Here is a 25,286-nt window from a genome sequence, read left to right on the forward strand (position 1 = left end):
TAGGCTAGTCAAGCAGCACTTTATTTCAGGAGCATTTAAAACCATCAAGTATGCATTCACAATTAAGATTAGGAAACTAAGTTCACAGATATTGTCAAAAATAAAAAGGTGATTTAAAAATACTAAACAAAATGCCACCAAAATTACGCTGTGTGATCTTAAACAAGTCTGTCTAATAAATTGCGCAATGTCGCCGTTTCATATAAGACACCAACCAGACAATAACAAAACAAACTATTCTTTGAAAATAAAGTTAAGAGATCGTTTGCATTTTTGAGAATAGGCTATACAACAGCAAATAACTGAAAATATTGCAATGACAAGAAGAAAATTGAAAATAAAATGCATTTACTCACCAACATAGTTCTCAACAGCGTCTGCTTATTTGAAAATAAAGTCGAGCCTCCTTTCTTTTCTCAAGAACACTTCAGTGGCTCTGTTGTACAGTTTATCGGCGCGTTTTAGGTCCATCAGTAAGTCCTTTTCTATGGACATGGAGGCTAATGCTGAAAGCCGTTTCTGTCCGGTCGTGTTTCTGGCATAAGTTTTAATACGCTTTAACGTTGAAAATGACAAATGTCGGACAAACCCTTTTCCTTGCTGGGATAGGCTAGCTAGCGCAGGGGTTAAGCGACCTCTTCTTACGATATCCAACTTTTCCTGAAAGGGCCGTCTTGAAAATGGCGTGGAAAGTAGATCTGCAACCAGATCAATGTCTTCTCCTTCGGCCATTATGGGTTAAAAATACAGCTGGCTCTTGAATTTCCGTGTTTATTTCAATTCTCCAGATTGCCGCTTGTCAGGCCCTAGCAAGTGCTAATCCAATCACCGAACGCGCACGGGTCGAGTTCAGCGTAAGACCTTCTAGCTAGCCTTGGTACGCAGAATCGAGATCTGATTGGCTATTGCAACCTGACTGTGCCCGTTCACTTACAGTGCACAGGGGCCTGCTCTGTTTATTCTGAAGGTCTCAAGCAAATTTAATTTACTTGACAACACAAGCTAGCTGAAATATAATTGGTTAAAAAACTCTACCATAAAAAACACTATTGGAAGCCACTCGACTAAGTGGAAATAATATGACGTAAAGAATACAGAGAATAGAGAATCATTTTGTTTACATATTTATGAAAATAAAATAACATAAATTTACTTTTCTTGAGCATGTTTAGGCCAGCAGAGAAGGCCTTGCTGGCCCTGACGGCCCACCACTGGATATACATAAGTTTAATGCCATACTGTGGAGCATTTCAGGCAAAGCAATAAGATCTCCATGGAGAAATAAACAGTTGGCAGACCCTTCACTTGAAAACTTTCATAGTGCACCTTTAAAGGTCCAATAGTATGCAAAATTACTCCTGTGAGCTTTAAGGCAAGTTTAAGCCAGAAACACACCTGGAGCTGTGTTTTGTTTCATTCACACATGTTTGAGTAACCATTTATTATTAGCTACAGTTTACATCTCCAAAGCTCAAAATGCTCTGTCCCATCTTGTGATGTCATTAGGGATGTAACAGTAACTGAAATATTGTGATATATTATATCGTCAAAGTTCTCACAATAATATCGTGGACCACCACAATATATCGAATTACAAGTCTCTTTTCTTAAATTAAGAGTTTTGGTGCAGCAATAGCTAAAAAGAGACAGCAGGAACTACATTCAGCTCCATTTCAGTGTAGACTACATAAAGCAATAACAGTTCTAAGCACTTTTAAGTCTTAGTTCTTTAGATTAAGTCTTGTCAAGGCATTTTAAGAGGAAAAAGTAGCATATTCACAGTTTTGTTGCCTCCACAAAATATCACAATAAATATCATACCGTGAGATGTATATCGTGAAAATATCATAGCGAGAGATTTGGATATTGTTACATTCCTAATCATGACCCTCTCCACCATATTGTGAGCTTTCCCACAATATTGCAATAAATATCATACTGTGACAATATCGTATCTTGAGACTTGGATATCGTTACACCCCTAAATGTCATCATGCGCGTTTTTTTCAAGTTAACAGTGACATTTTACCTTTAGTTCTGTAGAGACTGGCAATTCCGGGGCTGAAAACATCCAAATGATTCTAGTGGTGTATGGCATTTAAAAACACAGTGGAGCACTTCCTTTCTTACCACATAACATCATAAGGTGAAATATCACAAAGTGGAGTGTTTTCTGTTTGAGAGAAGAACAAAATAGAAAAAAGATAAGATAAGATAGGCCCTTTATCAGCACAAAATGTTCACAAACTGTTTCTTCTTCTCTGCAGCTCTTCTACCAGCTCTCCACATCCAACAACAACTTCCTGTTAAACCTGACGCTGCAGGGGGGGCTGCTCTCTCGCCAGTTCAGGGTGGAGTACTGGAAGAGGGGACGCCTGGCCTGGAGTCACCCATACGCCCCCTACTGTCACTATGTGGGACACCTCCAGGACCGGCCACACTCCAGTAAAGTGGCTCTGAGCAACTGCAACGGCCTGGTAAGTGTCTCTGGAGGATTTGTCATTCTTTTTAAAGGTCAGTAATATAAATACAATTAGGAATGGGACAGTGACCATTAAAGCAGTGTTCCTCTAACTGTGGTACTCAGACAACTCTTCAGTGTGTGGTTTTGCCTAATTTTTAGTTTATTTTATCCACTATTATGTCATCATTTGGAGCTAACTACAGGCACTGCTTTGTCTGAAGCTCTGTTACTCAAGTTAGACTTTGATCTGGAACCATGAACGACACATACTAATTACAGGCTACAGTGTTTATTCATTTTTAAAATTTTATTTATATGTTTGCTAATGTGTGCAGGGCATTTGACAGGAGGGGACAAAGGGGTATGTTGTCCGAAGCCCCAGGGCTTTAGGGTCTCAGAATTGGACACCCTTCTTATTAATTTATATTAGAGGTGGGCCCATGTGCGGCTCTTTGCCCCGGGCCCCCAAATTTCTGTCGACGGGCCTGAATGTGTGCATTGTGTCACCTAGGTAACTGCTGAACATTCCCCCATAGACTTAGGTGGTGTCCTTACAACAACATTTTTTGGTCGAAACGTTGAAGTTTTTATTCATTTTCGCCTTTCGTCCACACGGAGCCAGCATTTTGGGTGGATGAAAACTGTATTTTTTGAGGATGGGTTCCAGAGTGGAGAAATCTGAGAACGCCGGCATTGCGTTCTCGTGTGGACAAGCAAACCGCTGCTTTTGGAAAACAGTAACGTTGCGACCCCGCCGCAGCCCTCGAACTAGCCTCTGCGGGCCGCAAGGCCGTTGCCGAAATGTGACAGGTGTAGTCTACGGATCTGCTCCTGTCACCCAGCAAACGATATCCGCTGCAAACGCTAAGGCTAACAATACACACGGATCAATAACAAAGATTACGCATGGGTCACTAAACTGTTGGAATTCTCATCCAAATCTTATGGCTAAAAACCAAAATGTATGTTTAACTTTTGCAAAACAAAATGACTGTATTTCTGGGATACATCAAAAATAGGCTAAATTACATTAGTTATTTACATTAGTTTAAAAAAACTGTGATGAGGTACGCATGATTAAATTTTATTATCATTGTTAACAGCGCTACATACAGGTGTGGCATATGTATTACATCGTTTTCTCTTTCCGTTGTCGTCTGGATGTGAATATTTATTGATCTGACATGTGTGGATGCAAATTTTTTTAAACCCGCAAAAAAAAATCCAGGAGCGTTGTCGTGGGGACGTAGCCACACTCAGTCGTCATAATCTGTAGCTCTTTAAAATTGTAAACCACTTGTTGGTCATATCTTTCCTGTTATTTTTTTCTAATGCTCAGAACAAAAATAATTCTTCTCACTAGTCAACTCTTTTACATTACAAAACTTAAAAGACACATTCCAGTTGCACTATAACTAACTATTACTCTTGTCGTTTTAAAACCACTTAACCTACAAGGCCCCCCCCCCATAACACTGGCATTCAAAACACAGTTGTTTGGTGATTGTGTGTGACCAGAGCAGACACTGAAGAATGTGCATTAGTTTCAATAGCCCTTATTTTCCACACCTGCTCACACCTGGACTCTGCTGGGAGGGTGTTTTTTGAATGAAGGAATACGACTCCCGGCCCCCGTATAGTGAAGTCTAGACGATGTTGTGGCACTTTCAGAGTATAGAAAATGTAATGTTATCTTAAGTGTAATGTTTCACTGTGTGGTAGAAGTACAGCACCTGTTTTTAGCATTAGCAGCAGATTCCAGGAGGTAATTAAGAGTTTTCAGGAAAGAATTACATGTGATGAAGACAGCTCTTTACATAGAATTTGGTGGACAATAATAGTTCACCTTTATTTAATGTCTTTCAGCGTAGATCCATTAAAAGTTACTTAACAAAAAAGTGACAAAAAGGTTTAACTGGAGGCAAAACCTTAAATCTTGCCAAGTTAACATTACTTGAATTAAAGGTGTAACTTTTCTGGTCGAGGGTCTGTCAAATGCTTTTCTCCATGGACAACAAACCAGACCAAGTTACAGGTCAGATCTGTAGAGAGACAACCCCTGTCACAGTCAGATTGTCTGTTTTCTAAGTATTTTTGTGCTATAAAACAATAAATAACTAGAAAAGCACTCAGAGAGCGCAGACCTCCGCCAAGGACTACAGTCCCCCTCATATTAATTGTGTTTTCCATAAATATTTGTCTCGTATCTTTCAATTTGGAATATGAAAGAGGATCCGATTGTCCATCCCTGAGTCAAATTTCATGGGGTTTGGTCAATAATTAACCGAGATATTGAGAAACAAAATTTTTGGCCCCATTTACCACAATGTTAACTAAAATTTCAAAGTGATCCAGAATCCAGGATTTCTTCCGGATCACCCCCAAAATGAAATCAGTTCTTCCTTTTCACATTTCCAACAAATCCTGAAAATTTCATCAAAATCGGTCCATAACTTTTTGAGTTATGTTGCTAACAGACAAACAAACAAACAAACAAAACAAACAAACAAACAAGCAAACAAACAAACAAACGCCGGCAAAAACATAACCTTCTTGGCGGAGGTAATAAATAAATTTAATGTAGAGCTGTTTAATGTCATACTGTGGGACATTCCAGCCAGACAAATGGCATATCCATAGATACAAGTAGGTAACAGACCTCCAAGCAAAAAGTTACACAATGCATCTTTAAGAAATTTTTATTACGATTGGAGTAAATGTCTCTTGGCAAGTAAAATGATCTAATATTAGAACAAGACTTTTTGGATTTAAAATATAAAAATACATCTTGCCACACTTCAGCAAATCAGAAAAACAACTCTTTGCACTTAAAATAAGAAATTAAATCTGATGTTGCTTGAATTAAGAGAAACACACTTATTGCATTGTTAGATAATTTTGTCAAGTTCAGTCTACTCAAATAACGTCAAATGTTTTTAATTCAAGTCATTTTAACTTACCTTGATGTTACTTTTGGCAGTGTGGAGGCAAAAGTGAAGTCAAACATAAAGTGATTTTATTGGAAACATCAGCATTCATATACGGTGTGTGTGAGTGTTGGTGATGGTCCGAGAGGCTGATCGTCAGTCTGTCCCAGGGCAGCTATGGCTACAGAAGTCATTTACCACCACCGAGTGTGAAGCAAGTGAATAACAATGACTCCAGTGTAGTGCTTTGAGAGGCTTTGACAAGACTGTGAATCACATTACGATTATTATTATTATGATTAACTTGGTCCAAGCGGAAATCTCAGTCACTGTCGTCATTTTATTGGAGCGTCAAACTAACAATGGAAAATTTGGTTCTAATTACTTGTTTTTAAAACATATTAAATTGTTGTTGTCATTTAGTTCATAGTTCACTTTTGCCTCGATTCTGATGACAAAGCATTTTAAAGGGCCTGTATTACGTTATTTTCTGATTTATGTTATAATGTTGTTTCCTCATCACAAACAGATCTGGAGTTGTGTTTTGTTTCAATCACACATGTTTAACACACAAACCTGCATATTTAGGCTGAGGTCTTCTCTCAGACAGAAAACTCTCTGTTCCACCTTGTGATGTCACATGGCAATGCAAAAAGTGCTCCACTGTGTTTTTAAACTCCATCCTGACATCACAAGTTGGAACAGAGTATTTTGAGCTTTGGAGATGTAGACAGACTAATAATAAATGATTACTCAAACATGTGTAAATGAAACAAAACACAACTCCAGGTATGTTTTTGAGGAGGTAACAGCATTCTAACATGGTTTAAAGTTCACAAGGGTCATTTTAGTATATCACAGGAACTTTAAAGGGTCCATATTGTAGTATAGTCTTAGTTCTTCTTTGGGTTTTTGAGTCTGTAGTTTGCATCAGGAGGCCTCCACATGTTTCTTCAAACAGACCTGAGGATGAGAGATCATCCGTGTAAAATGTGCTGATTTGACCTCCTGAAGTTTTATGAATCACTGTTTTGATCAACATCAGACGGCCGCAGAGAACATAGTCTGAACATACAGGAAACCTTAAAGGAGCTGTACCTGACTTTTACTGAACTCAAAATGTGAAAAACAGAACAATTTTAATTTAAACGATGTACAGTGGTCCAGAGTTATTTACCTTATGCATTCTGAGCATCCTAATTATTCACAATTAGTTCAGTGTTGGGAGTAATGTGTTATAAAAGTCACAAATTACTGTAATGCATTGCTTTTTGTTGTAACACAGTAATGTGGCATTACAGGGAAAAAAACAAATGTGAGTAATGCGCATCACAATGCATTTTTAACCTGGATTGAAGTGGTGTTTTTTTTTCGTTTTTCTTCATACAAATTTGCTGAAATCACCATGATATCAGCAGTGGTGAAACGGCATTGTTACAGAGGTGCGGCCGTGTAGACCATTGGGTAACTGCGGGTGAAAGGACCGGCACAGAGCTCCGCGCTAATCACAACTCATGCCCGATCATGCTTTGTGAAGATCCTACTCCTGGTTTAGTACAGGTTTAGACCTGATTTAGTCCTGGTTTAGTCTTGGTTCAGTCCTGGTTTAGTCCTGGTGTAGTCCTGGTTTAGTCTTGGTTTAGTCCTGGTTTAGTCCTGGTTCAGTCCTGGTTCAGTCCTGGTTCAGTCCTGGTTTAGTCCTGGTTTAGTCCTGGTTTAGTCCTGGTTCAGTCCTGGTTCAGTCCTGGTTCAGTCCTGGTTCAGTCCTGGTTTAGTCCTGGTTCAGTCCATATAAGGCGCAAAAGTCTGGCATCTTTGCTCGCTGATTGTTATTTGACAATCATCAACAGTTATTGTGGTGAGAGTAACTTAAAAGTGCTGCAGTAGTTGTGTAATGTCTTACATTTTAAATGCAGTAATATTGTAATGTAACAAATTACTTTGAAATTACAGTAAAAAGTAATAAATAACACATTACAGTTTTGAAGTCACTTGCCCAACAGTGTTAGTTTATAAATGCTTTTCACATGTTTTAGAGGCCAGATCTCAAGAGTTTAGCTGACCATAACTAGGAAAAGCAATATGATCTACATGGAGACAAAAAGTGGCAAACCCTCCACCAAAAAAGTTACACAGCGCCCTTTTGAAGTAGACTGGTGGGATTAAATCGTTTTTCTTCCTTTTCGCATACTTTTTTTTGGGGACAAACGTAAAGCCATTCATGCATATTACTAGTACTTCCATGCTTTTTGTTGTTTTTGTTTTTCTTATTTCTGTTCATCTGACCACACTGACGTCAACATGGATCTTATTATCTGCCATTATAAAAGAATGCAAAATGTTTACCAGCCCAAAGTAAAAATAAAAAATTTTAAAAATCATTTACTGGAACAATTGATGTCCAACATTGCAACAATTACTTCAAAATTACCCCAAATCACCCTTTTTACCATATGAACGCAATCATCATCTACCAGTCTATTGCTCATCTATGTACAATTACACATTTTGCAAGCGGTGTCTGGAGGTACTCATGTGTTTTGCAGTATTAAAGTTTTCGGTCCATTGAAGAGGCACTTGAACGTGACATGATCTCCCAAAGCACGCACTGTTGTTGTGCCTATTAGCAAAGCGGCTCATTACAACCCGTTCACATTACATCACCGCAGCCCGGGCAGCAGAGGATCAAAGCTGAGAATCACTTGAGTGGATAGGTCTAATAGAGCCGGACAATGGTTTTCTCTGCCTGTGTCTGTGTGTGCCTCACTACAAACAGCAGGCCCTACAATAACAACTCTGTTCACTAAGCGTTAATAAGCCCCACATGTAATTACTGTTAATGTGGCCACGAGGGCTGCACTAACTTCATTACGGGATTACACAGACTTTGAAGTGTGCCGCACTGAAGCCTGGGAGCATCAGAGAGAGGCTTTCGTTTATGTGTTTAAAGACGCACTATGTAACTCCACCACCTGTCTCCAAGTCAATATTATCACTTTGTTGCCTAGAATGTTCCACAGTAAAGCCTTTAGAGAGAGAGAGCGAGAGATACTTTATTTAACATGCATTCTTTCTATGAGTGATCTGACCTGTAACTTTCCCTAGTAGAGTCACTTGCTTGGGCTGATGGAGTTAGATAAGTTTAATGCTATACTGTGGTACATTCTCCAGGGATATAATCAGGTGGTGTACCTCCCTCCTTAAACATTACAAACTGCTTCTTTAACAGTTTATATATCTATGAAATATAACTTCTAATAATGTTTGTAATGGAAGTCCAATCCAGTGGCAGAACTAACAGTACGGGGGCCCTAGGCAAGCTTGAGTTTGGGGTTCTTGCCAATTTTTAATTTTTTTTGTATTATTTTGTATTTTTAAAAATATTTATTGTCTGTTTTTCCCCAATTGTTCTTGAGACACACACATGTCTATTTGAATTATGGTGGATTTGAAACTTGTCTTATTAGTTAGGTAGCCTACTAGATAACCAGAGCTCAAAGCAGTTTTATTTTTTTGCTAGTGTAGTTACATTTTTGTTTACATCCATTATATTATGATTATGATTATGCTGAAATCAGGGTCAAACTGACTAGTCCATTCTAATGTAAAAGGGGGGACTGCTTTGACAGTTAAACTAGATTTGACAATCAGATATTTCAGATAATCAGATAGTATTCTGATGGTGTTTTTTTTTTTGTTTTTTTTGTTTTTTTTGTTTAGTAGTAAACTACTCATTTAATGTCATATGTCAATTGATTGAGGGCCCCTCCAGGTTCGGGGGCCCTAGACGGCCACCTACTGTTGCCTAATGCCGCCTCTGGTCCAGTCTTCAACTGGTCTAAGTACAATTCTTAGTTCTATCCTCCTGCATAAACATGAGTTATCTAGTTGCCAGCACACAAGACCATGCCCACTTTCATATTTGAACAACATGGCAGGATGTAGGAGGTTCTGGCTGATCAGGCAAGCTATCCAATAGGGTAGAGATGGTCCGATATTGATTGATTGATTGATTTTATTTTATTTTTATTTTATTTTATTTATATATATATATATATATATATATATATATATATATATATATATATATATATATATATATATATTTTTTTTTTTTTTTTTTTTTTTGAACCAATTCTCATATCCAATATTGGGCTTGCCACTGTGGTCAATAACCAATATTTGCTGATACCAAGATATTTAGGTTTTAAAATCCAAAGTAAGGCCCACAAATGTATCTTTAGTTGCTGTGAATCTCATAAATTAACTTTTCAATATATTCATTGCCAAATATTGTCAGTTTTTCTGATATCAATCAATACTGATATTGAAATTCCATCCCTAACTGTCCAGTAACCAAACATTATATCAATACTATGCTACTTCTTCAGAGTATTTTGTAAAATAAATGTTCAGAAATAGTATGAGCTGCATTGACCCCACTGGTGTGTTTGTGTGTTAACAGCAGGGGGTGATCGTAGCTGGGGGAGAGGAGTACCTGATTGAGCCTCTAGTGTCGCCGAACAATGACACACAGACGGACAGAGGAGAGAGGACAGAAGGGCGCCCCCATGTGGTTTACAAGCGCTCCTCCCTCCGCCACCAGTACAAGGGCCAGTCCTGTGGAGTCATTGGTGAGAAACAATCAAATCTCTGCTTTTTTCATGTAATTGTGATCTGTGTACTGTCCTTTTGTTCTGTTTTAAAGGTGGATTGTGTAACTTTTCTGGTGGAAGGTTTGTCAAATATTTTTCTCCATTGAGATGTTAACCTCAATCGTTTCGTTGTCTGGAATTTTTCACAGTATGGTGTTAAACCTTTCTATCTTCATGGAGATCAAATCAGACCAAGTTACAGGTCAGATCTGTGGAGAGGGGACCCCACTTACAGTCAGAATGCCTGTTTTTTTTTTTAGGTGTTTTTGCGCTATGAATCCACTTGTAATTGAATCAATGTGAAGTAGAGCTGTTTAATGTCAGACTGTCATAATGTCATGTGGAACTCAAGGCAGAACAATGACATATCCATAGAAACAAGCACATGACAGACCCTCCACCAGAAAAGTTACACAGTGTACCTTTAATGTTTGGTCCTAGGGGTGATTGGTTTTTAGGTAGCACAATACATACACATGACTAATAGTATATAGCTTCATCCTGTGAGCAACTTTTTTGTAAAATGAAAATGCCAGAGAGCTACTAATTTTTGCAGTCGCTAGAAATTTAGTAAATATAAGTGCCATGGCAAGATGAAGATGAGGTGCATTTAGATGCCTATAAAACATAACCCATTATCCAGTAATGAGTGCACAAATTTAGGCATCAAAATCATACATTTAATTAAATAATTATTATTCAGCACAATACATATAATTCGTAAATCGCTTGGTGAGCTACTTGAAGGGGGGTGGAGAGCTACTGGTAGCTCCCGAGCTACAGGTTGGAGCCCTGGTTTATAGTATTTTAATTATTGGCGCAATTTATCACAACTATAATCCTTAAATGTCCTAAATTACATAAAATTGACTCACGCAAGCTTTAAGCCATGTTCAAACATTGTTACATCATCAAAAATATACCTGGAGTTGTGTTTTGTTTCATTCACACATGACTGAGTAATCCGTTATTATTAATCTGTCTACATCTCCAGAGTTCAAAATGGTCTGTTGCACCTTGTGATGTCGTGTCAAATCTCTGCTTTTTTGTTCATGAATGTGATCTGTGTAGTGTCCTTTTTTCTATTTTAATTTAAAGGTATTTTAAGTTTTTGGTTCGGGATCCGTCACCTTCTTGTTTCAGTGGATATGTCCCTGCTCTGCCTTGAATGTTCCACAAAATGATATTAAACAGCTCTATCTTACTATTATTCAATTACAGGTGGTTTTATAGCTCCAAAATACCTAGAGAAACAGACATTCTGAAAGTGAGTGGAGTGGCCTCTGCAGATCTGACCTGTAACTTAGTGTGGTTTGCTCTCCATGAAGATAGAAAGGTTTAATGCCATACTGTGAAACTTTCCAGTCAAAGCAATAACATGAAGCATGAAGAAAAGCATTTGACGGACCCTCTACCAGAAAAGTTACACAATGCACCTTTAATGTTTGGTCCAGTTTTGATTGGCTTTAAAGGAAGCTTGTACATGTATCACACAGTGTACCTTTTTAAAATATATTTGACAATTTACAAATAATGAAGTGAGGCCTGAAGGGTTGAGCGATTTGCAGTTTCTTGGATTTCACTGTTCAGGTTTTGTTCACGTTTCTTAATTTCACATGGACAGCTGGGGCCTATGTAACTGTATAAACTGAAAGAAATATCCGAAGTTTGATCCAGAACTGTTCAACCTTATTATTTGTTAGGGATTGGCTCCACAAACCAACCACCTTAAAAGTCATGTCTTTGGGGTTGAGTAAGGGCACCATTTTCTGAAACCTGTGTGAAATAATAATAGAGATCAACTGATATGGGTTTTGAGCGATGCCAATACCAATAGTTTACAGTCCTGAGAAAGTGATGTCTGATAAGCTCCATCGACATTTTTGGGCCAATATGTAATGCAGATTTTGATGATTTTCCCCAAATTATGCTATTTAAATTGACTAAAAACCCAAGTCTTTCTCACCCACAGCGCTCTTTTACCACAAACCTTTAAGAGTGTTGTGTAGCCAATTTTTGTGAGTTATCACTTCCCAGTAAAGTGTTCAATTTGAGTTTTATGCTTTTTCTTTTGGCAGCAGAGCAGGTTGTCCAGAACAAAATATTGCTCTGTGCTGGAGTTTTTAAGGCTGTTATCCTGAAAAGTACAAATATCAGCCAAATTTTTTTTTGTTTTATCGCCCTACAACTATACAACAACTCACTCTTATGTAATTGATAATACTCCCTACAACTGTACAACTCATCCTTATGTAACAGATAATACTCCCTACAACTGTGCAACAACTCACTCTTATCTATTAGATAATAATCCCTACAACTGTACAACAACTCACCCTTACGTAATGGATAATACTCCTTCCAACTGTACAGCAACTCAGCCTTATGTAACAGATAATACTCCCTACAACTTTGTTATTATATTATATTGTTATGTGTGAGCTACTGTGTCCAAATAATTTTCCTTGTGGATCAATAAAGTTTGTCTAAGTTTAATGTTAAATCCGTCTCTTTACGTTCACAGATGAGAAGCCGATGAAGACTGCAGCGTGGTGGCAGAGGACCCTGAAGACCCCCCCTCACCAGGTGGGCCGGGGGCAGCTCCCTCTGAAGCGCTCTGTTAGCCGCGAGCGCTACGTGGAGACGCTGGTGGTCGCCGATAAGATGATGGTCGGTTACCACGGGAGACGGGACATCGAGCAGTACATCCTGGCAGTCATGAATATTGTAAGTTTCACAACACAAAAGACTCAACATTGTTTATGCAATCTGCTGTAGTTTCAGTTACATTTACTTAGTAATTTTTAAAAGAAATTATACTTTTCAAACTGCATACTTTATATTACATTAGATCTTTTTTTGTGTGTTGGTAATACGAAATGATTTGTTGTTAGTTGTTTCTATCCTCTGAAAATACCAGAATTTAATGTTTTGTACTTCAAATAGCATTGACTTAAAATTATAAATGGTTTTATACTCTTACTTGATATTATTCTGAAGTAATGTTACTCTTACTTGAGTATAATTTTTGGCTACTCTACTCACCTCTGATTCTGACCAAAATGTATATTGGTCGACTAATACATAATAGAGACTAGGGGTGTTCACAAATATTGACATATCAATATATCATGGTAAATGGTAAATGGTCGCATTTTTCTATAGCGCTTTTCCACCTTCAAGGCACTCAAAGCTCTTTACAACAAGGAACCACTCACCCATTCACACACACATTCATACACCAGTGTACACAGACACTGTGGGCAAGGTAGGTTAAGTGTCTTGCCCAAGGACACAACGGCAGCATTCATCTGTGGGAGCTGGAATCACACCAGCCAACCTGTGGGTCAGTGGATCTGACCGCTCAACTATTTTGTTAGAGCGTTACAGTTTTTTTTACTAGTTCAGAGGAAGGAAACTTTTTTATGCAACACATTTGACATTTTCACTGTTTTGATGATTAAAATGTTTCATATTTCATATTCACTTTGTTCAAGAAGTGGGTTAACAAAGACTTTTAGTATCACAGCCATGATTTGGACTTTATTTTTTATTGAATCTTATTGAATCGATTTGACACATATCGTATCAAATCGTAAGAACACTGTATCGTATTGTGGCCTATGTATCGAGGTATGTATTGTATCTGCAGCTTCTGAATGATACCCAGCCCTGATAGAGACACATAATAGGTTTGAGAGCTTTTGCCATGCCCCCTTTTTTAGTCGAGTAATTGATTGGTCGACCAAGAATTTCTTTAGTGGACTGCAGCGCTACCTTAAACATTCAGAAACATGTATCCGTTTGTAATCTAAACTACATACATATGACTAATAATATGTAGTATTTTAATTATTGTCACAACTATCATCCTTAAAGGTCCTATATTACATAAAATCGACTCTTGTGAATTTTAAGCCATGTTATAAAAAAAAAAAAAAAACATACCTGGAATTGTGTTTTGTTTTATTCACACGTGTTTAAGTAATCCTGCATTATTAGTCTGTCTACTTCTCCAGGGTTCAAAAGGCTCTGTTCCACCTTGTGATGTCATGTAGTGGTAGTTTTCAAGTTAACACCTACCTTTTTAGTTTTAGTTCAGAAGAGTGTGGTAAATCCAGGTCTGAAATCATCCAGTTGATTCTAGTGAAAGTGTATGGAGTTTAAAAACACAGTGGAGCACTTACTGTATCACCACATGACATCACAAGGTGGAGCAGAGTGTTTGTTAGTTTGAGAAAAGACCACAGCTTAAATATGGAGGTTGTGAATGAAACAAAACACAATTATGTTTTTGATGAGGAAACAACATTATAGCATAGATCAGAAAACGGTGTAATACGGGCCCTTTTAATATGTCATCACCAGTGAGATCATCGCAAAAACCTGAAAGTAGTGACTGCTTCTCATTAATCATTGTTGAAACTAATTATGTTTATTTCAACAAAGTGTCAGATATAAAAATCTAAACTATATTTAAGAGTATACCGAAATATAAACAAATGTGTTATAGTCATTACTTGAGTGGGGGGACCTGCCGGGGGCTCTGCAGACAGTTTGAGCCTGTATGTCGTCACTGGCCCTGGTTCAGTCTGGGGACGTCACTTCACACACACTTAATCACTTAAGTCTCACACACACGTATTTGTATTTGGTATGTATTTAATGAAGGGCTGTTTGCTGTTATTGTCACTGCAGCTAGAGCTCTCGAGCCAGACGCAGTAATGACAAGTGTCTATAGGAGCTTTAACACGACTGCTGCTGCTGCTGCTGCTGCTGCTGTTGGTTTCTAACTTTACTTTTTTTTATGACTGTGGGGCTTTTAAGTTTTATAATAATCACTGACTCTTGGAACGTGCCACTTTGTAATAGAGATTAGGGATGTAATAATAATTGAAATGGCGTGATATTGTATTGTATATATGCTTGGCGGTTCGAATCCCACTCTCCACATAAAAATCATTGGTTGAGCTTTCAGATCCACTGACCCACAAGTTGGCGGTGAAATTCTAGCTCCCACAGATGAATGTTGCTGTTGTGTCCTTGGGCAAGACACTTAACCCATCTCGCCCCTAATGACTGCTAGGGCTGAATAAGCTATTGTTTTTGGACCAAAAATCGCAATCTCAGACAACACGATTTTGGGAGCTTCAAAGCCTTGTTTTTTTTTGCAGTGTTCCTAAAGCCCAATTTAAGTGTAGTTCTGTGGCGACACAGTGCACACTGCCGCTGTTGCCTTGTCGCCGTTGTTTTTGATTTATGGGTCTGCGTCAAGGTCTGTGGGCCGCGAAGTAATTTACCACCACAGTGCTAGGAGGCTAGGATTTAAACCTGGGGTTCGTGTAAAGTTTAACATGAACCATCTCCAATGTGATAGAAGCACAGAACAGACTCACCATCATCAGCGCATCCTCTGTCAAAGAAAGAACACATATACTCCACTCAGTCATGTCCTTTAGTCCCACTGAAGCTGACCACATCAGGAGCACAAGGAGCGAGCTGTTTTTTTTTTTTTTCTTAAGTTATACAGTTAGTGCAAATTAGCCATCTCTTAGTTTTATTTCTGTAAAATGTAAACAATGTGCGCAAAGCTGAATTAAACACATTATTACTCAATGTATATTCAAAGAAAGGAAAATGGAGTACAGGAAATGTGTGTAGAGCAGTGATATAAAGGACCAATCACAGTCCTTATTGTCTGCATAAATTGGGCTTTACGGTCCAGCATCAAATCATCAGTGCAGGACTCTGGTATGATGTAAGTTTCTGTGATGTTTGCAAATGTTCATGTGCACTAAAACTTGATTTGAAAAAAAAATCGTGGACGAAATCGAAATCGCAATATCTGCTATAAAAATTGCAATTCAGTTTTTTCTTTAAATCATTCAGCCCTAATGTCGGCGTACACTGGTGTATGAATGTGTGAGTGAATGTGTGTGAATGGGTGAGTGATTTCTTGTTGTAAAGCGCTACATAAAAATGTGACCATTTACCATTATCAAAAGTCTCACAATAATATCATAAGCCATTGTAATATATCGAATGACAAGTCTCTCTGCTTAAATGAACAGTTATGCTCCAGCAATATAGCTACACAACAGAGGGAACTACATAGACTGTGATGCTCAGTTTAAGTGCAGATGACTATGAAGAAATAACTGTCATCAGCACTTTTACATTTTAATTCTTTGGATTATGACTGAACCAAAGTCTTGTCAAGGCATTTTAAGAGGAAAAAGTAGCCTGTTTTGTTAGCCTCCACAAAATATTGTAATAAATTTCTTACCATGCACATCATGAAAGTATCGTACCGAGAGATGCGGATATTGTTACATCTCTACTAGAGACAGACCGATATATCGATTGGCTGATATTTGCACTTTTTTTTAGCATATCGACTATCTGCCTTAAAGGTGCATTGTGTAACTTTCCTAGTGGAGTTTCCATCAAATGCTTTTCTCCGTGGAGATGTTATTGTTTTGTCTGGAATGTTTCACAGTGTGGAATTAAACCTTTCTATCTTCATGGAGACCAAACCAGACCAAGTTACGGATCAGATGTGTGGAGAGGCGACCCCGCTCAGTCAGAATCTTTGTTTTTCTTGGTATTTTTGAGCTATAAAAATACGTATATTGAATAAATGTAAGGTAGAGTTGTTTAATGTCACACTTTGGAACATTCCAGGAAGAGAAATGACATCTTCATAGAAAGAAGCAGGTGACAGACCCCCAACCAAAAAGTTACATAGTGCACCTTTATATCTCCAGCATAGGCCGATATTTTAGTTTTACCGTGCTGCATAAGATTACACTTAAAGCTTTATTTGAATACTTGGCAATAGCAATAGATAACTGCTCAAAACATGACTACAAAGCCCTCTTGAAGGTTTGTGGTAAAAAGGGGTTGTAGGTGAGTTTGTCATAAATTAAAACATAATTTGGAGAAAATAGTTCAAATTAGCTCTACATATAGGCCCAAAAATATCGGCAGAGTTTAATGGCTATGTGGATTCTAAACAATCGATATCGGAGTAAGCCATGGGAAAAAAAATTAAAACGTTAAAAAAAAAAAGATTGCTCAATTTCTTTTTCTCTTTTCATCACAACTCACACAACTCTCTGTAGCTCTGTATTTTAATTAGGGATACACTAGTCCAGCCTTTTCAGTTCTGATAGTGTTTTCAGTATTAGGGATGTAACAATAACTGAAATATCGTGACATCGTATCGTCAAAGTTCTCACAATAATATCATGGACCATCACAATATATCGAATTACAAGTTCCTTTGCTTAAATTAAGAGTTATGTTGCAGCAATAGCAAAAAAAAAACCCCAAAAAAACAGGGACCTACTGTATTTTCCGGGCTATTAGGCACTCTGGATTATAAGACGCACTGTCATGAAATTGTCTACTTTTGAACTTTTTTCACAAATAAACCGCACCGGACTTTAAACGAAACACGACAGTTGGATGGGTCAGTCGGACTTTGTTTGGTTCGTTCACGGTGACTCTGGGCTTTGTTCAGTTGTGGCGTGTAGGGAGGGTGCTGTCTGGGACCAACGGATTGTCGGCGTGTGTTCGCAGTGACTCAGTTGTTCAGTTGTGGCTAGAAGTGACACACTGCACTCCCTTTTTCGGTTTGTTCCTCCGTTCTGTTCCTCGTCCGCGTGGAGTGATGAGTGTGTCTGTGGGTGTTTTTCGCTGTGCACTCGCTGTCTGCTCCGTGTGTGTTTGCGTGCGCAGCGGGTGGTGTGACTTTGTAAGTTAACTGAAGTCGTGTTGGGACACCTGAGTGGATTTGTGTATAGGGCGCTCTGGATTGCGGGGCACGCTTTAGTTTTTTGATGGGGTTGAAGGCTTGAGAGCGCGTCTAATAGCCTGGAAAATACCGTACATAGACCATGATCCTTTGCTCCGTTTCAGTGCAGACTACAAGAAGAAATAACAGTTCTAAGCACTTTTTAAGTCTTAGTTGTTTGGATTAAATCTTGTCAAGGCATTTTAAGAGGAAAAAGTATCAAATTAGCAGTTTTTTTTGCCTCCACAAAGTATTACAATAAATAGCGTACCATGAGATGTATATCGTGAAAATATCATACAGAGAGATTTGGATATTGTTACATCCTTAATCGTGATCCTTCCCACCATATCGTGAGTTTTCCCACAATATCGCAATAAATATCATACCATGAGATTCATACCATAACGATATCATTACACCCTATTCAATTTTCAATACTTTATGTGATTTTCAGCATTAAATATGATGATATAAGAAATATGATACTTTCTTTTCTTTTTCCCATGTGGTCTTATATCTGTGTAATCCCTCAGTGGTCCAGGTGGGTTCCACAGTGGTCCATGGGTGTATACTACTCTATGTGCTCTTATACTTGTACTGATACAGCTCAACATCATTCTAAAACTATTCAAGAAAGGTTAATTTTTGTCCTCTGAATGTGACTTTTAATATTGATAACTGCTCAAATGAGTATCTAGTTTCATTACGAGTTTAGTGTTGATTAGTATCTGATTTAATTTTCAATACTTTTGACAACCGTGCGCTGGAAACTGCCATGTTTATAAAATGAGCTGTATAAATAAAGTGGATTGGACCGGAGACTGTTTTAGTTTCAGGCTCTGGCAAGGCTGAGATTTACATATTAGTGTTGTTTTATGTAAATAAATAATAATTACTGTCATTTGCTGTGTGTTTCCATCTGTTTTTAAGACTGGTCTTTTCTTGTTTCCTTGGAGGTCAGGTTGCCAAACTGTTCCAGGACTCGAGCCTGGGCAACGCTGTCAACATCGTGGTGACCCGCCTCATCCTGCTCATGGAGGACCAGGTGAGGCCTCTAAAACATTACATTATAACATAAACTCTTACATACACTATTAAAGGTGTTTTTGTGATTTTTACTTTCCATTCCATTTTTACTTAAGCCATATTCGCACTTTAGTCCTTTGGTAATTTGTAATATTTGCGGAGGATGCCTTAATCCCTTGTGAATGCGTCATGTCTGTAATTTGTAAAGTAAATATTCCGCCGCAAATGACCTACTATATTTCGCCAAATTCAGTTGTCCGGTGATAATACTAGTCCCGTGCGAATCTGCATCTCAGTGTTTGTTGTTGTAATTGCGCCTTTTCTGTCTCTTTTTTTTTTTTCTGTGTTCTTTTCTCTTTCAATCTCTGTGTCAGTGTCAGCAAAATAGAGTAATATACTGACTTTGCTTATCCCGTGTGAATATGCTGCAAGTAACACAGAGGTGGGGCCATAATTTTCAAATTACCAGATGTCCCTAGGTTGTACTTATCGCATGCGAATAGTGCTTTAAAAACTTGAAAAATAGAACTGGTTCAATGTAAACACTTTGCAGTGGTCCGAAGTTATTCCTCACTTACCTTATGCATTCTGAGGGTTCTAATTACCCATTGCAATCACAATTCATAACTCAGTCACAATTCATAACTTTCAGAGACCAGAGCAGTTACGCTAATGCTGACAACAACTAGGATACTAACTTTTTCAGTTCCTATACTGATATCAGTACTTAATTATCTGCCGATACTCGATATTAACTGATACCAACAACTACGTACAACAGTAGTTGGGGACACTGCTATACTACTGGGTTTCCATTCTTCTTGGGCACATTACATTGTCTTAAACTTCAACATATTTCAACTTGTAGCTTAACTTAAAGTCATCTGAGGGGCCTGATTTTTGTCCCTTCAGGAGTGGTAACATGTCCTCATGATGTGAGTGTGTATACAGATTTTAGTGCCCACAGTGCAATAAATATCTGGCCAATAATGCATATTGATACTTTGCAGTGACATCAGGCTGGGGGTGTTCTACATGTAACTCTGGCTACGTTTATATGATGACGGTCTGAACAGAAGATGTAAAAGTGGTGTCGCGTCTTCACTTTTTATTCCACGTTTAGACAAGCGTTTTCAGGAGGAAATCTGCGTACATATGGTGACACAAAAGTGTGTGGAATTCGATTAGGTATGCTTGTACTTAAAGCAACAATGCCATCTTTGGACATATGGAAGTTTTCACGCCACGCATTTTCATCAGCTACTCCTTGAACAAAGTTGTCCCACCATCAACTGGTTCTCCAGGTCTCGTCCATAGTTGTCTGGCTCGCCTTCAACCAACTGGTGCATCCAGAATTTGACAGAGGTGATAGCAGATACTTCTCTGTTCACTAATACTATCTCTGCAGATTCTATACATTTGTTGGGAGCCTCCTGTAAGTTTATTACACCTGCCGCGACATGAGCAGATCTGACCCGAGTTTTGCATCTTGGGCAGTGTAGACAGAAACTCTATGGCAGAACGAATTCAACTTTTACACTCTGGAGGGTTGTTTCAGATTTTTACATTTTTAAGCCCCAAAAACAGCATCACCGTCTAAATGAAAGGCACTTCTGATCAAATATTTTGTCGTTTTTACATGCAAGCGTTCTTGTGTAAACAGGCCCTAAGTTGGCAATATGTTCAACAGTTACCATGGAGATTAATGCACACATAAGAAAACACTAACAAAAACTTTAAAAATAGTCTAAAAACTCAAGAAGAAAAAAAAGGATTTAAACAACACATTTTCAGGAGCCTGTGATCAATAAGAGGTTTCATGGTCCTGTTTAAGTGTTTGATTTTCAAACAAAAAGGCGAGAGTTGAGTTGTTTAACAGTACAAATCAGCTCACATGTTGTAGTTCCAAGTAAGACAGATCAGGCCAGATAAGGTCTCCAACTAAGCCAACTCTTGCTGGTCAGACTGTGTTAAAATAAACCTCAGATTATAGTCTAACTTGAGTAACAGAACTTCTGACAGAGCAGTACCTACAGTTAGCTGCACAAGCCCAGGAAATGTTGAGCAGCTGCAAAGTATCAATACACCATTACATATACACACTTAAATGGCAGAATTTCAGTCTATGCACAACATTCAACAAGGTTTTCAAACGTTAAATTAGGAAATGTTGAGTTAAAAATTTGTTCCAGTTTGTCAAGCATTCACATCTGCATAATGTTCCTTGGCATCACCTTGACATTTCCACATTCAGCTCATCAGACCATTCATTTTAATAACTGCTGCCATTTTAACTGCTCTCATTTAGTTGAGTTTATTTTTTTACAGGGACCATTTGTAAACACATAAAAAAGGAGAGACTTTGCACCTGTTTAGCCAAAGTTCATTTCCCTGTACAGTCACCAGGCAGGTTAGCAAACACAACAAAAATACATTCAAATATCCACCCTTTTACTATTAATACCAGGCAGTTGTAAAATGTTGTATTAAAATGACATTTGTAAAGACTACCTTATTTTTTGTTGTAATTTCAGTTTGTGACATTATTTAAAGGTGCATTGTGTAACTTTTCTGGTGGAGGATCAGTCCCCGTCCTCAGAGATGTTGTTGCTTCGTCTAGAATGTTTCATATTAAACCTCTGTATCTTCATGGAGACCAAACCAGACCAAGTTACAGGTCAGATCTGTGGAGAGGCGACCCCACTCACAGTCAGAATGCCTGTTTTTCTAGGTATTTTTGAGCTCTTAAAATCACCTGTAATCATCTGTTTAATGTCATACTGTGTAACATTCCCGGCAGAGCAATGACATATCCAATCAAGCACAAGCAGGTGACGGCCCACCAACCAAAAAGTTACCTAGTGCACCTTTAAATATTTAATTATGCTTCAAATCGCTCAATAGATGAAAAAAAAATAAAACAAACTCATATTTTCTTTTTTCTGTGTTATGACATTTAAAACAAATTAGTCAATTTTCTTCACCTGGAATATTCCATGGATATGACATTAAATGCGTATGTCTAGCTTTTATTCAGCATGTGTGTAAATAAAATACAAGAATTAACTCTGACCTGAGACCTTGAGATAAATAGGTTCAAAACCTTTCCAGAACGACAGGATCATATACGATATCTGGGAATATGTTTTATAGAACCAAGCGCAACTTTCCAACCATTAAAGATAGAAACTTGCTTTTTTCCTTGAAAGCTGAGACTTGCTAGCCAGGCTGGTGCTACCTAGTGCCTCCACTCTATTTCATTTCTCTCCAGCAACTAGGTCAGGAATGAGAATACACTAGACGGTTTGCAAGAAACCTAGAAGTTGTAGACCGTGCACCAGCCAATCAGCGAAGAGCTGTGAAGCCATGACATCAAGCGTCAAACGTCAAGTGCCTGTCTGGGTCCCTTTTGTCGCACAACAGTAAACAAAGCGGTCAAGATGGAATGTAGACGAAGCCATACAGCCAAAGATTGAGGATTTGAAGCCGGAACAAAGAGAATGTTTGGTGAATTTTATCAAGGGGAAAGATGTTATTGCCCTTCTTCCTCGGGATTTGGCACATTACATATGTCACAACCAAATTAAAAAAGTACCCGCCTACCTTCGAGCAAACAAATCCTAATGCTGCGATGTCAGACAGTTTCCACCAAATGAACCCAGCTGATGAATCAGACTAGAGACATGCAGCTTTTCAAGCATAATTCCGGCATTATCCTACATTACACAGTGCATGATGACATAGGGAAAACTTTGTTTTCCGCCAAACGCATCCATTCATTTTGATTGGCCTAATGTTTGCCAAAGAGTGTAGTGAGTCAAAATAATCGACTGCTCTGTGCGTCTGTGTTCATACCAATGGAAAAAGCCACTCTAAGTGCAGTTATTTCTCAAATAAATGGCAAATTATGGATCTTGGTCTGTGTAATTGTGCATCCCTTGCTCTGAAAGGTTTACTTCACTCAAAATGTACAAATCCCAAATGTAATAAATACCATGGAAATGCAGGAAGTGATGTGGCGCTGTGCCCTGGACCTGACACGAGCTATTTCCATGACTGGCAACAGTCAAGTAATTGGGCGTTTGCACTTTTTTTGTTTTATTTTGAGGCAATAAGGGTATTTTGAGTTTACTTACAGTCTTGATATTTTGCACTTTTGTAGCTAAGTCCCCAAATTAAGCATTTTTTATGCCCAAAAAGTTGTTTATACATGTTTGCTGTGTGTTTTGTATGATAGTGTGAATTTTATTTTCCATTTAATTTTTTTTTTTTATGTTATTTATTGTATTTCTGGTCCTATAGTTTTTATTACAACCATATGACAGAACTACAGCATGCAGATTGTGAAATAAAAGGTTGTACAGAAAAAAAAGGATGTATAACACTTACAGGCGAGGACAGATGTATTACAATTGCCCTTAGATCTGGAAGGGTTTAGTCTTTACTGTGGAACATTGGAACACAACACATCAAAGCAGTTATCTCCATGAAGACAAGCAGGTGGCAGACCCTCCACTAGAAACGTTACGCAGTGCACCTTTAATATGGATGTAGGGGATAATACAGACTTAGTTCTTAGTTGTGTTATGTGTGAAAACAGCTCCTCTCTCTTGGCGCTGGTCTCTGCTCAGACGCTGTAATGGGCCGGAGTGTCTGTGTTAATGAGACATGACAGTGGAGGATGTGAGGAGAGGAGGAAGACGCAACCAGGAAATGTTTAAAACCTTAAAACCAATGGGAGCAGTGTTCAGGGTCTGACACAGGGCGCTTTGTGACTCCTCCACTCAAAGTACTGCACTTATGCCTAGAAAACATCAGCACATTTACTTCATGGGGACATTAATGGGGCTTACACCACAGTGAAACTAATGCATGTTAATATATATAGAAGGATACTGTTTACTTTCTATGCATGGGTTTCAGAATGATGAAATATTAGGACTGTTTTCATAGTAATTAACAATTCAAAACTAAATATTATCTCTTCTGAATGGTGAAAATCCTCAAAAGGTTGCTAGAAAACATCAGGACATTTATTTCATGGGGACATTAATGGGTCTTACGGCACAGTGAAACTAATGCATATAGATAAATACTGTTTACTTTCTTTCCATGGGTTTCAGAATGATGAAATATTAGGACTGTTTCCATACTAATTAACAATTCAAAACTTCTGAATGGTGGAAATCCTCAAAAGGTCGCCTGTGAACATGAAATAGATACCCATTCATAGGGAGCAGAGTGATTATAGGGCAGTTTCCATGGCAATTAGCTATTAGAAACAAACTTTTGTAGTAAAATATTATATTAAAGTTGTGTCATTACCTGGAAACTATTTCAGTGCACATGAACATTTGCAAACACCACAGAAACTTACATCATACTAGAGTCCTGCGCCAGTGATTTAAGACAAGTTTATGGTTCAGCGTCAAATCGCCTCCCTCATGATGCAGAGAGTCTGTGTCGACTGATGTGCACCTCCGAAATTTTCTAACTACACGTCAAAACAATGCAGACAGCAGGGGGAAGCAACGCAGACAATAAGGGCTGTGATTAGTCCTCTCTACCACCGCTTTACATACATTTCCTGTGCTCCGCTACACTTTCTTTCGAATAATAATGTGTTTAATGCAGCTTTGCGCACATTTGTTTACGTTTTACAGAAATGAAACTTAAACCCACCTGGCAAATTTGCATAAACTATAAACACTGAAAAAAACAGCTCGCTCCTTGTGCCCTGATGCGGTTCAGCTTCTGTCGGACTAAACGTGTGTGTTCTTTCTGTGACAGAGGATGTGCTGATGATGGTGAGTCTGTTCTGTGCTTCTATCATGTTGGCGATGGTTCATGTTAAACCTTACATGAACGCCATCTTTGCATTATGGCAGTGAATTCAACCCAGATCCATAAATCCTTAAATTGGGCTTTAGGATGAACGCGACTTTGATGCTTCCAAAATTGTGTTGTCTGAGATCACGATTTTTGGTCCAAAATGATAGATCATTCAGCCTTACTTGAAACTAAAACCTATGTATATGCATCCTACGAGGGTTGTCAAAAGTATGGATACCTGGACATTAATCAATACTGAAACTAGTATTGATTTGCTGCCATTTTTGTTACAAGCAGTGGGTCCTATATTACACTGTTCTCTCATACATGTTACATCAAAAACAGACCTGGAGTTGTGTTTTTTTCATTCACACCTTTAACACATACCCTGCATATTTAGGCTTTTAGAGGTAGATATTAGAGTTCTATTCTCTATTCTATTCTGACTGCTTCCCTCGTGATGTCATGCAGTACTACAGGAAGTGCTTCACTGTCTTTTTTAACTCCATATGCCACCATTAGAATCATTTAGATAATTTCACCTCTGGAATTGCCAATTTCTACTGAACTAAACAAAAAAA

General features: G+C 38.2%; 1 protein-coding gene across 1 annotated transcript in view; it reads left to right on the forward strand.

Annotated features, from left to right (window-relative positions):
* The window catches only part of adamts10 (ADAM metallopeptidase with thrombospondin type 1 motif, 10), a 98,156-nt gene that overhangs the window by 13,873 nt on the left and 58,997 nt on the right, over nucleotides 1-25,286 (forward strand). Inside the window, 4 exon segments of the mRNA XM_020933416.2 lie at nucleotides 2,268-2,477; nucleotides 9,857-10,025; nucleotides 12,571-12,773; nucleotides 18,809-18,892. Of these exon segments, the coding sequence (XP_020789075.1) occupies nucleotides 2,268-2,477; nucleotides 9,857-10,025; nucleotides 12,571-12,773; nucleotides 18,809-18,892 (666 nt within the window).

This window comes from Boleophthalmus pectinirostris, unplaced genomic scaffold (genome assembly GCF_026225935.1).
Source record: "Boleophthalmus pectinirostris isolate CB_2022bp ecotype Guang Dong unplaced genomic scaffold, ASM2622593v1 HiC_scaffold_7, whole genome shotgun sequence".
Lineage (NCBI taxonomy): Eukaryota > Metazoa > Chordata > Actinopteri > Gobiiformes > Gobiidae > Boleophthalmus > Boleophthalmus pectinirostris.